The 13,442-nt window shown below is 43.1% G+C and overlaps 1 protein-coding gene across 1 annotated transcript in view; it reads left to right on the top strand.

Annotated features, from left to right (window-relative positions):
• The window catches only part of GABRA5 (gamma-aminobutyric acid type A receptor subunit alpha5), a 54,972-nt gene extending 44,433 nt beyond the window's left edge, over window positions 1-10,539 (top strand). Inside the window, exons 8-10 of the mRNA XM_058665373.1 lie at window positions 2,255-2,407; window positions 5,746-5,957; window positions 9,797-10,539. Coding sequence (XP_058521356.1) covers window positions 2,255-2,407; window positions 5,746-5,957; window positions 9,797-10,099 — 668 coding nt within the window. The 3' untranslated portion in view covers window positions 10,100-10,539. The remainder of the gene's footprint in view (window positions 1-2,254; window positions 2,408-5,745; window positions 5,958-9,796) is intronic.
• The last annotated feature ends 2,903 nt before the right edge of the window (window positions 10,540-13,442 follow it).

Raw genomic sequence — 13,442 nt, 5'->3', positions numbered from 1 at the left:
CTGGCAGCATTAAGGGGGATGTGAGCCATTAATCTGCAGAGCATTTGCCATCCTGTGAGCAGGTCCTACCTGGAAGCTGCATGGACCTGCTTATGTAACAGTCCTGTCCACACTGCTGACACACCGGACAGTCACTGCAGAAAAAGGAATGGCTTCCTGCAAGCACTGCCTGTCTCCTGCTCCGCTGCCTCCTGTTCTGACCATTTCAGAGCAGATTTCCCTGGGGTTGAATTTGGGAAAGCACAGCACAGCAGCATCAAAGGAATTGCCAAAGTGGGACCAAGAAGAAATCTCTCAAATCCAAAGTGAAGATGGGGTGGGGGTGGAAGATCAAACGAGCAGGATGTGTTTGACCTGCTTAACTTGCAAGCCACGGTCAGATGCCTCCAGGCCCAGTCCAGGTGGTCACAGGGTGCTGCTGGGAGTGGGGTGGGGGCTTTCAGAGCTTCAGAGAATCTATATTACAGAAAAGGGAGCCTCTGGTAGCAGAGGGCATTACGAGCCCCAGAGGCTGTCTGCAGGGAGCCCCTGATCAGTATCACTGATGTCAGCATGCCCCCAAAACACACAGGATATATAGTGCACCTCTGTCTCTTCTGACACGGGCGCCTGCGTGTCCCTGTGTGCTGGGCATTGGAGAGGGCTAGAAGAGAGTCTGGGAAAACAGCCTCTCCATTTGGTTACCAAGATAAAGGAAGAGGATGAGAGCCAGTGGCTGGGTTTTCTGGAAAGGAGGGTAGAGGTGGCACAGCAGAGGCTTGGACTGAAGAGCTAAGGTACTAACAGAAGGTGTTATAGTTCGCAGTGGGTGCATGTCTCTCTAGAAATTTACAACCAAGATTTCTACCTCTATTTATATCCTAAAAATGTGATCCTCTAAAAAAAAAAAAAGCACACGATTTTGCTACTCCAAACCAGAAAACAAAATGAACAAACTCAGCGAAACAGAGTAAATCAATTCAGATCCTACTGTAAAGAAATTCCATTTCTTCAAATGTGAAGATCCAGTCCCAGCTACTAACCATGCTCCCCACCCTCTTGATCCTGTTTCTCATGCTTGTATTGAATGCTGCTCGTCTTCCCTCACTGCTGTCACACGCGCTCTGGGTCTGAGGGAAAAATGTGCGCTTTCACTGGCCCCTTTGCTGTGTAAAAGCAGATTTTGCACCATGTGGTTGTTGTGGTTTTCTAGACTCAAACGTGTGATGTGTCATGTATAAAGACTCCCAGAGAAGCAGCCCCAAGATGGCCTTGCTAAGCCACGGTCTTTGCTTCTCATGGTACACACAGGAGTCACATCGTCAGCTCGCAATACACTAACACTCTGTCCATGCGGCCACAGCATGCTTCCCAGATCCACAAGCCCTCACCAGGAAACTCGTTCTCCCCCATGGTCATGTACATGCCAGCTCCCTGGCCATACCATCCATTTCTTGCAATTCAGCCAAAGGATTGCTGTCCTCATGGCAGCTCAGCTATGCCCGCGTGTCTCAGAGCATCCTTTCCAGGGGATCATGCTGAAGTAACTAGGAGGTGACGCTGGGTCAATACTCCCCCAGCCCCTTGGCCATCACGCTGCCCACCTTAGCTCCTTACCAGTTAACCATCAGGACAGCATTGTTCTCAGCGATGAACGGGAGGTCTCCACTTGCCTTCCACACAGCCAAGCAGATCCAGAGAAGGCACTGGGGCATTGCTCAGGAAATGGCCCCGATTTCAGAGGCCAGAGGTTGTGTGCCTCTGGTGAGTGGCTGAAAGGAAGAGTTGTTAAGATTGGTGGTCTTCTGAGCTGCTGCCCGTCTCCCTCCACCCTTTTCCAGGTGGGCACACAGTCTATCACCTGGAGCCCTGGGCTGGGAACAGGAAAGGAACCCGTCTTCCCACAACAGGGCTCTCTGATATCCTGAATTCTATCTGAGGATCCTAAATCCTGAAATCCCGATTGCAGTAGCAGGCGGGGAGCATGGGGAGCATGGGTCAGATTATGACGGGGATTAGTAAAAGCACACAAATCTGATTTTCCCCCAGGAAAAGCAGCCACCAGTAAAGGCTCTTCAGAGGCTGTGGTCGCACAATTTGTGTATAAAATGACCAGTATGAAATTCACACTTCCTGTTCCTCCTCTGTTTAACCCAAAACAAAGAATCAAGAATCATCCAAAAGGTGGAGTGAAGGGGCGCTCCCTGAGGGTCCTCTAATCTGATTAGCCAGTGGCCTGAGACTAGGTGACTGATTGTAATTTGCTTGTCCACAGGTGAATACACAATCATGACAGCTCATTTCCACCTGAAAAGGAAGATCGGGTACTTTGTCATCCAGACCTACCTTCCCTGCATAATGACTGTGATCTTATCTCAGGTGTCCTTCTGGTTGAACAGAGAATCAGTTCCTGCCAGGACAGTGTTTGGTGAGTGTTTCAAACCAGTCCTGGACGATGATATTTTGTGAATGTTCTTACCGTCTGCCAAAGCTGGAGCAACCACCAGCAAGCTTCTACTGCTGCCCCTCCATCTAGTGACCTCAGCCGCCAACAGCCCAGTTAGTTACACACTTTATGTTAAGGATTATGATTCAGAATTCTTCTAAAAATAGTGGAGAAAGAAATAATATATGATCTGCTTAATAATAATTCCCACCGGAAGGACTGGGGTTTTTTGTATTTATTTTGAGACTTGGAATTTTCAGCCTGTATCTGTCTTATATGAGATTTCTGCTACAGTATTTTCACACCTCTGAGAAAGCACTGCTTTGTTATTAGGCAGTTTCCTCTGACATGTGCATGCCATTTTAAAATTAACCACCAAGTGGCAGTGAATGCACTGCTTATAATTTGAAGGCAGTGAATTAAAAACACGTAAAAACACTGACAGTCATGTAGCTGGTCTTCCGTGTCCACTAACATGGATTCAGCCAACCACATATCCAAAATATTGCAAAAAAAATTGTGTCTCTACCAAACAAGATGCATTTTCTTCCTTGCTACTATTCTCTAAGTGATACAGTGTAGCAATGTTTATACATCACTTACATATCAGTTACGAATAATCTAGAGAGCATTTAAAGTGTATAGGAGATTATGCACAGGTTATTTGCAAATTCTATGTCATGTTGTTTTGGGAAGGGGAGGAAAGGATGACGGTGACCTCGGCTCTTTCCTCACATGAAGATTTCCATACAAACTAGTGAGCAAAGCAAGATTTATTAGCAGTTAGGAGGGGGAGCTCCAAGAGAGGAAGGACCTGAAAATGAGATTGGAGTGGAATGTTTTAAGCACAATTTGGGGCAAGCAAAAAAAAAAAAAAAGAAAAGAAAAAAAGAATAGCAGCTAACAAGCAATTAGAAGGTAGGGACAAAATTCAAAGGGCCTGCTCCCAAAGCCATCAGAAGGTGATGATTCAAACTAAAACCTCACAGGGCTGCAGCCACTGACTCCCTGGAGACCCAGAGGAGGGGATCAGGTAAAAGAGCTTTTAGGGAGGAGCAAGCACTTTGCCCCCTTTTATTAGGGATCTCATTGCTTCCTTGTTATTCTCCTGATGAACTGTCTTGTATACTCCCACTTATTCCAACAGGGACCCTAGCTCTATCTGTTACTTGATCTAACTCCTTAAACTTTCATAGAATGGGACTGAACCTCTGCAGATATTGGATTCCTTGAGGAGTTCTGGAACTCATCCCACATGTATATCAAGAGCTATTACATATAATAAAAACCTGGGAAAACAGCATTTTACATCCCTAAGACATAACCTATATTTGGAAAGATCTAGCCCAGGAGATTCCCTCAGCACAACAAACACGCAGAGGGACATCTTGCAGTTCAGTTTCCTTCAAGGTCAAGATGAGATGTCTTTCTTATCTGTAAAGTGTGATTCATATGTGAGCCCCTGCTGTAATCAAGAGTGGAGAATTTCTTCTCTGCCAAGGATTATTTGAATATTTATAATAGCAATAGTGGGCCATACAAAACTATCAACTTCAGAATGACCTTGCTTTACATTTATTGTATTTCTAGTCCCACTTGACTTGGCAGGGCCAGACCATATGATTTCAAGAGTCTTACATAGCCAACAAGCTAGGTGTCGCCCACCTCTGCTAGGTGTAGATGCTCACTTGCATTTTATCTGCGTGCTCCCCCGGTATGTGTGGGTTCAGGGATCCAGGGGTTTAACAGTTGATTGAGCCTGGAGTGTTCCCATCGTTGCACTACCTCCAACCATACGTTCCTGCCGTGTCCAAGCCTCAGGGGATGTGGAGGTTGCTGATGATGGGCTAGCAGTGTTCCTCATTAGGGGAGACTGTGTTTGTATATGAGTTAATTGACATAGACACCTTTGGAGAACAATGTTGAGTGAAAACCAACAGCGGCTTTGTCCACCAGCAACATTATGTTCCCGTGTGTGCTGTGCTATCCTGGCTTCCTAGGGCTGGCATAACAAAGGGCCACAGGTTGGGAGTCTTGAACAGCCAAACCATTTTCTACCAGTTCTGCAGGCTGGGAGTGAAGGTGGTAGCAGGGTGGTGCCCCAACCCCTGAGGGCTGTCAGGGAAGCATCTGTTCCAGGCATCTCTGCTTCCCTTCTGGTGGTCTGCTAGCAGTAGCTGCGTCACTGCAGTCTTCCCACGATGCTCTCCCTGTGTATTTATGTGTTTGTTTGCAAATGCTTCCTTGTATAAGGACATCAGTAATACTGGAGGATTCTCACTTAATGACCTCATTTTAGCCCAGTGAGGCCACATGTATTTCAAATAAGGGGACTTTGACATATAAATTGCAAAGTGTGAACACAATTTGACTCATAGCAGGCATGTTGCACCCCCATCCCAAATACACACATGCATTCCTTGCAAGCAAAACTGAGCGAGGAAGAAGTAAAGTTATCATGCACAAGCAAGCTCCATGGCATGAGAGTCCAGCAGACCTGGGCATGATAAAGGATTGTCTCATGTATCAGTTGGTGAATTTTGCTCTGTTCCTAAACACATCTAACTTCTCAGTCTTCTCACCCGCAAAATAGGCGTGTGTATCCCATCTAGAAGGAAATCTAGATGAGAACCGGATGTTTAGTAGATGCCTGGCAGGTGGATTACAGTCTGTCAGACCTGGGGAACTGATCTCTACAAGGGATCCAGCCGTGGCCACCTGTCCACTGCAGTTTGCACAGAGAATTCTGCCTGGAAGCTTTGTGGAGCCATTGTTCTCTTAGCCTGAGATTCAGAGATGGTGCTCCTTTATACGCCAGCTCCCAGAAACCTACAGGTTAGATTTATCTTGGGAAATAAAGTATCTCATCTGCTCGTGTGTAGCCTGCTACTTACAAGGCATGCAGTACATTTTTGTGAAGTATTTTAGCAGATGTAGCCTTAACATAATCACCATTTTTGTATTGGACCTCCCACTTCCCCGTGCTGCGAAGACGTACCACTTCTTTTAATACATCTTACATTGAATATCAACTCTTTGCTGAGTGCAAAAAAGTGAGGAAATTAATGTAAGAAACCAATCCAAATCCTTGGCTCTGCAGAGTTTACATGATAGGGAAGGGAGACAATCATGACCAATGCAACAGGCAATATTTTCAATTTAATGAATATGTTCCAGGCTGTGAGAGAACCTTGAGGTCTGTAGGTACCGGTTAAGGTTCCAACAACCAGCTCTCAGCTTTCTTCCTGTCACATTCAGTCTTGGGTACCAGCACTGACCCTGTTCCCATTTCTGACTCTCTCCCCATCTGACCATTGCAGGAGTAACCACAGTGCTGACCATGACGACTCTGAGCATCAGTGCTCGGAACTCTCTGCCCAAGGTGGCTTATGCAACCGCTATGGACTGGTTCATCGCCGTGTGCTACGCTTTTGTGTTCTCTGCACTCATCGAGTTTGCCACGGTCAACTATTTTACAAAGAGAGGCTGGGCATGGGATGGCAAAAAAGCCTTGGAAGCAGCCAAGATCAAGGTATTGCCTTTGTTTTCCTCCTCTGCCTTCTTTTCAGATGCCCTTGGGGGAGAAAACATGTCTGATTACATGTTCAAACATGGGACCAGATGTTTTTCCTCCATGCCTGTCTCACAACATTTCCCATATACTCAAGAACCTACAAAGTCTTTTTTTTCACAGCAGGTCACTTTTCTAATTTATTTTGAGTCACCAACTTTATTCAAGCCAAAGGTTTGATGTTCTGTGAATCACTTGAGCTTATTTCAAGTCTAATTTTTGCAAACGTAACCCCTCTTTTCAGGGACCCGTTTCTAATTGTACAATCCATTCTGCTTGTTCTTTCGCCATGTCACTGTGCAGCATGTCTTCTTCAAGGTCATGAAGAGGCACATTAATAGAAGCAGCACATCAACAAAACGTATCCAATCCCACTGACTAAGTGCTTTAGCCCGCTTAAATGATACCCGTGAGTTATTGTGAAAAGTACTAGTCTATGCAAAATAATTAATCATCAATTATTTAAAGCATGATCTGTGCCTAAGTCTAAGGAACACTTGAAGACGTCGCATAAGCAGACAAATTGAATCATTTCCTTGGGGAGGTAAGAATGCATACATGATTAGAATATAAATTAGCATATGATAATCTGACACTTACATCATACATAAAACAAATAAGCATATTCTTTGTGCTGAGAAAAGAGGAGGTTACAGTCATCACAGCAGATTTCAAAGTATAACTTAATCTGTCCTTCAGAAAAAAACAGCATGAGGGGTTCTATAAGTCTGTATAGGTAATGTGTGTCCTGCCCTCTCCACCAGCATCTACAAGCCAGTAGTAGAAAACCGGGGCACTCTGGTTCCATGGAGTCTTTTAGACTTGGTGCTGCTGTTTACGATCTCATGAAAAGTCAGAGGTTGTGACCTGGCCTTGCCTGACCAGCTCTTCCCAACTCCATGCCTTAGTGTCATTCATGTACATCCACTTTTTGTCCAATGTACCAGTTGGAGGAAGGCCTGGCGGGATCACCCTCTCAAGGAAGACAGAAGGGGGGAGCTTCAGAGCCAAACTGTGACAATTAGAATCTTGAGGGTGTAGGCACTGTTAATTTTCCAAGATCTATTTCTGCAATATCAGTCAGCTTTCTAGTCAGTAGGGTAACACTGTTTTATTTCATGCGCACTCTGCATCTATCTGACAGTCTGATGTGCCTGCCTTGAGGTCCGTTGCTTCCACCATGCAGAGCTTGTTCCGGAAGGTGGGCTGAATGAAGCAAGAGTGATCTGACAGCAGTGGGGGTTGGTGTGGAAGCCAGGAGACATTTGTAGGGACGGTGGATCCTCAGATGTAAGGTTCCTAACTAAATTGTTTGGACTTGATGCTACACATGAAGAAGTCAAGAAGGTTACTTGTAGGGAGAGGATCAAGAATTGTGTCTGAAGGGAAAGGGTCCCCATTACCCAGCCCTGTAACACTGGAAGGCAAATTGTTGCTAGCTGCTTGTGTCTTAGGACACACTGCATCATGGTTAGCTGGAGTTGGCCAACTTTAGAGTAGAGGAGCAATTGAAAGACTGACATAATTAGGTTTTCAAGTTCATGTCTATGAATATAGGAAGAAAGTGAAAACAGATGAAAAAATAAATCCAGAAATTATTAAGTCCTTAGTGTTGCTTGCCTGTATGTTGTTGGTCACTGCAATCACACTCAACCTACTGTTGTTAATAATACAGTTGCCATAGCTCTGAGCTGATAACTGGATGAAGAAGAGAGGGTAAAGGTAATGTGGGGTGTCTAATCCCTCATGGCAGTGCTTTCCAGCATAAGCAGTGGGCCTTAGTCTTGTGAAGTTCAAGATGATGTACCATTCCCTTGGAAGGCTGTGATGCTGGGATTTCATCCATTATTCCAGAAAGGCTCCCTGCAGTGGACGCATCAGACATCCAAGCGAGGACATCAGGTGGTCAGACTCAGATGTGGATAAGCAAGGTTGGATTAGCCCCCTCATGCAAATAGGCAGCTGCTTAGAAGTAGAAAGAAGTTGAAGCATAGACTGTATTCACCATTGCTCCAGGCTGGCAACTTCAAAAGAAAACACCAGGTCATCATTTAGGATGCAAACATAGTTTTCTGGGATGAATACCTGGAAATGGAAAGGGGAGGATATGAGATTTGATAGAGATAGGTGTTAAACCAGGCACAGTGAAGCTCTGGCTTATCCAACAAGGAGCTTTGGAACAAACATTTTAGGACAAAGTGCCCTGGAATTTGGAAAATAGCTGGAACTTATACTTCTGCCTTGTTCATCTCCATATGGTTTCCCGTAGGAAGGGCTTGCCTCAGGTCAAGACGTTCTGCAGCAGAAGCAGTCCTTGAAGGAGCTGCCAGCTATACTGCTGAAAGCTGAGCAGCCAAGTCTCCCCCGAGCGGGAACTCAGGGAACGCCACTGCAGTCAAGGGAACCCTGCTCCTCCTGAGGCTCACCCAGCCCAAGTGAAAACACTCATTCTGAAGTGCTAGCTCTTTCTTAGCCTGGGTCATCAACCTCTCTCTCTGTCATCGCCACCTCTTGGTCCATTCATTTGTCTACAGTCTCTTCACCAGTCCCTCTTATTTTTGATGAATTCAAAATGAATTTCAGATAATAGCATATTCCTTACTAAACAGATTAGCACGAATATTATCAACTAGAGTTCCATTTTGGCTTATGGTTATTTTTGATGCAAAATTTACACAGTGATTACGCCCATCATTGTGGAGATTTGGCAGACATTCATAGACACCTGGGTACTCCAAGTTTCCTTCTAGAGAGCATCACCAGCCTCCATAAAGTTCACCATGAAACCCTTTAGGCACAGCTTCTCACCATCTCTGTGCAAATATAATCACTATTCTTTTGCCAGAATACATTTTCTTGCCTGATACAGAATTTCCTATCCAAAAGAAAGGAAAACATGTCATGAAAAAATTTATACAAGAATATTCGTAACTGCTGAGTAGTCAAGATTACATAGTCAGTAGTACAGTTAGACCTCAGTAGACGAATAAAGAAAATTTGGAGTTTTCATACACAGAAATGCTCCTGACTATACCAAAGAATGGGTTACCAAATATAGGCCAAGACACAAAGGATTCTCAGAAGTGTTAATGCTGAGTGAAAAACATCTAATCCCAAGGCACACAAATGGCATAATGACTTTAATCATCCTCTTTATTTTTAATTTTTCCTACAGGGAAGTCCCTCAAATTCCCTTGTATTTACATCTATTACTCACTCCTATCAGTGCTTTAAAAGTGCAGAAATGATATCTGCTCTGTAGTGTAAGACAAGCTTGAGCCAGTGTAAGCTAGGTTCTTGAGAAATAGCTAATGTTAATATCAGCAATGGCAGTTTTCTCATTCCCTGGCTGTTGGCTGTGGAAAGGCTAGGCAGAGTGGGCATTGGGCATAGCAGCTGTGTCACTGCTTGGGTTACCCACGTCCCCACCAGACTACCTGGTTTGAATCCTGGCTCTTCTGCCTCTGATCCGCCTTCCTGTTCATGCGCATCCAGGGAGGTGGCACAGAATGGCTCAAGTGCTTGAGTTCTCCTTCTACCTGCCAGGAGACCCAGTCTGAATTCCAGGCTCCTGGCTTTTGGACACGGCTGTGGCTATTAAGGGCATTTGGAGAACAAACCAGGGGATGAGGTATTTCTTTCTGTCCATATATCAGTCTACCTCTGCCTGTCCAATGAGAGAAAAATAAATGAATTTTAGAAACAATGTCTGTGGAGGACCAACCACCCTTCCCCAGGAACAAGCTGAAGTTTCTCTATGTCTTTTGAGGTACACCTTTCATTCTCACCCTGTTTTGCAGAAAAAGGAGCGTGAACTCATACTAAATAAATCCACAAATGCTTTTACTACTGGAAAGATGACCCACCCCCCCAACATCCCAAAGGAGCAGACCCCAGCAGGAATCTCAAACCCATCCTCAGCCTCAACAAAAGGTTCTGAAGAGAAGACTTCCGAGAGCAAAAAGACTTACAACAGCATTAGCAAGATTGACAAAATGTCCCGCATTGTATTCCCAGTCTTGTTTGGCACTTTCAACCTGGTTTACTGGGCAACGTATTTGAATAGGGAGCCTGTGATTAAAGGGGCTGCCTCTCCAAAGTAACCCGCCATGCTCCCAAACTCTAAGACAGCCATACTTCTAGCAGGGTGGTACCTGGCTGAGGCTGAGCTGAGAAGGACTCTTCACAGTTGAACGCTATCCTTCAGGAAATTTTTGCATGTTTAATAATATGTACAAGTAACCTTGCCTTGATGTTTCTATGTGTAACTTCACCTTGATAACTAAAGTGAACGACTTTCTAGAAAAAAAGGAGACATTGACTCTGACACTCAGATGCTCAGTATCTTAAATTGATAGTTTACAAACAAGATGAGTCTATTTTTCACTGTTCCAAGTGTTACCTACCAATTTTTTATACTCCAAAAAGTCATTTCATACGAATTTTCCCAGCAAATAAATATTTTAGGAAATGCTCCATGATTATTACTTGATGAACAACTGCAAGAGACGAAGAACACAACGAGCACATTTTTCATTAAAAGGAAACACTGGACATTTATGTTCAGAATTAATTGCCTTTGATAATTCTTACTCTTCTGAAATTAAAAAAGCAGTGCATGGTCTTACATTAAAAAGTAGAATAGGCAACACTGATGCAGGCAAATTTAATAGCAGAACTACATAGTATGCCAGATGAACAGGTAAAATATTTCTCTGAGGAAAAAATTAACTGCTTTAAGATTGCTTTTTGTTGTTTCTGAAAAAAAAAATTTTATTTTCCTGCCTCACCCCATCCTCTCTAGTAGCTCAACAATGACCAAGAAAGGGCAATGTTCAAACAAAGATGAGTTTGCGGGTCTTGGCCCTTGGCCTGAGCAGTCATGGTCTCCAGACTTTCACACCTCTCTCGCCAGTGTGTAGTGCTTCAGTGGTGAGAAATTGTGAGTTCATTTTTACTTTATTTCCTTGTTTGTATTTCATGATTGACTTATTGCTGTTGGCTTTTGTATATGAATCCTAAATGTTCATTAAAAAATAAAAGAAAAGAAATGAACTGATCTTGTGGGCCTGTGTCATTTTAAACAAACATGCTTTGGTTATCTTATTTCGTAAAAAAAGCAAACTAAAACTAAGCCGCTGTTTAGGGCAGCACTGGGAGGGAGCTCTTAGCAGGAGTGAGGGTAAGGGGCTGAAGCCACATTCTCTGCATCACACATTTCTCACTGTTGCCCTGCACCTTGGAGTTGTCCTTCAGCTTCCCAGTAGGAGTTTGCAGAGCGGTTTGTCATGTGCCTGGTGATGGCTCCACCCCGGCTCAGTGTCTTCTCCTAACTGTGAAGTGTGATGCAGAATGTTCCACGGGGACCCCTTATTGATTGTTTGAATAAATAGCAACAAGATGTGAAAGGAACACTTTTGTCCTGTCCCTCACCACGTGACTCGGATTCTTAGATTCACAAAGGAGGACCTCTGTTAGCAAACAGGATCAAAATCAGGCCTGTCTATACTGGCCTGGTGCCTTCGTTCTTTAAGTATGCAAGGATTTCATAGTTCCTTCCACACATAACTTCTGAAACTCACAAACAAAAGGGCAAAGGTCAGCCGACAAGGTGCCTGTAAATGTTCACACGGCAGCATTCTGATGATGTATTTGTAGAACACTGTGTGTGCTTTCTATTACACTGTAGCCACAAGTCCACCAAAACATCCATGCAAACCTAAGGTTCATAAGGAAGCTTGTATTTAAATTGACTACATCTCTCTTTTATAGTCTTACTCTTGCGCTGTAGTTTGTACAAACAGATGCTGTAAGTTATGGCCAAATAACACAGATCCATTTCTGTGGTAAGGGATAACGATGAATTCTGTATCAGGTTGCAGTACATTGCTTGGTAAGTTCTAGCCTTACTTACAGAGAGTAGTTCAGTGAACTCCAGGCTGACAGTCGGCCTGTTGCATTTACCTCCTGCTGAACCCTAAAACTGGATGAATCTTTCTGAAAAAGATTGCATTCATTTTCCATTCCCCATTTTTGTATTGTAGATGCTTCACTGTTTGTTATTTTTAGTGGGAAATATAATAAAGGATCTTGGGAAAAGGGATAGCAAGTCAAGAAATTAAAATTTCTGGAAATAATTATACATTACAGTGCCCCACTTTTAGAACCAGAGTATTTAAATGTATCTCTTTTTAACATCACCACAAATAGAAAAATATTCTAATAAGTCAGTATTGTATCTTTACTTTGTAAGGAATCTAAGGGTTTATACAGGGCAAACTTCGGCTAAAGTTGCCCTAAAAACGTGTGTACAATAATTGTATTCAAATATTTCTGAATTGATTATCAGAGTCAAAATTGCACAGCAAACACTGCAGAATATTGACAAGAAATTGGAAATATTCTAACCTATTTGACATGTTAATGCTTTAGAAACTGTGTTCTATATCTCTCCTGGAAGAAGTTACGGGAAATGACTAAGCAAGAAATCTGCATTTTACAAATAGAGATACTTTAACCTAATGAGGTTACTAAACTAAATCATAGCAAACATCAGGAGTAAATGCAAGCCTAGACACCAGTTATTATAGTTACTATTTCTGAACTGATAATACTATGCAGTCGTTTCCAGATGGGTGTTGATTTGGGACAAAATACTGAACTAAAATGGAAAATCTTGCCTAAAGCCCTGGTTGAGTTACTAGCAATTAAAAACTGCCATAGAGAATAGATTCTGCATTTAAAATGATCTTCATGTCTATCCCACCTTACAGAAAATTGGCTTCTGTGATCTTAGAAATGGGTCTCAATGGAATAAATCAGTGTTGGGTAGTATGCTTTGCCAGCCTCATGGAGGAGAGGGTAGCACTGCTTTGTGGTAGCCGTGATCTGATGTGACTACTGCCTCTACAGCACCAATGTGAATGGTGTGGCAACTGTAATGGGAAGGGTCTGCCGCAAGGGGAAGGCACAGCTGCCTAGGATTCTGAGTTTCTAATCAACATTAGCCCCCATTGTAAAAACTAGCTTCAAATCAAAAAGATTCTTTTGTCTGCAATATTGGAAATGCCACAGTTTGCTCAGTGAAAACGGTGTTTTAAATATTTAAGAATTAGTCTTAATGTCTTTTTACAATACTAGAACATCTGGGGCAATCAATGCCATGAGCAGACATTTTAAGTATTTGAATTTGAATTACCTTGATCACTGAAATTGCTTGACACATTCGCAGTGATATAAAGTAATGCTTATGAAATGTGCAAAAAGGTACATTTTATCAAAGATTTGCATGATTATCTGTTTCCAATGTCATTTTCAGTCGACACTACAGCCCCAAATTCAGATATTCTGTAGCTTATTTGGAAATGAGCATGAGTTTTTTATGGAAACTTGTACTTCAAAAAATATTTAGAATTTCTGTAATATGAAATATGAAGCTTCATAATC

The sequence above is a fragment of the Ochotona princeps genome, chromosome 6, assembly GCF_030435755.1.
Source record: "Ochotona princeps isolate mOchPri1 chromosome 6, mOchPri1.hap1, whole genome shotgun sequence".
Taxonomy (NCBI): domain Eukaryota; kingdom Metazoa; phylum Chordata; class Mammalia; order Lagomorpha; family Ochotonidae; genus Ochotona; species Ochotona princeps.
The sequence above is the reverse complement of the archived record's forward strand: the minus strand, read 5'-3'. Positions and strand labels throughout refer to the sequence as shown.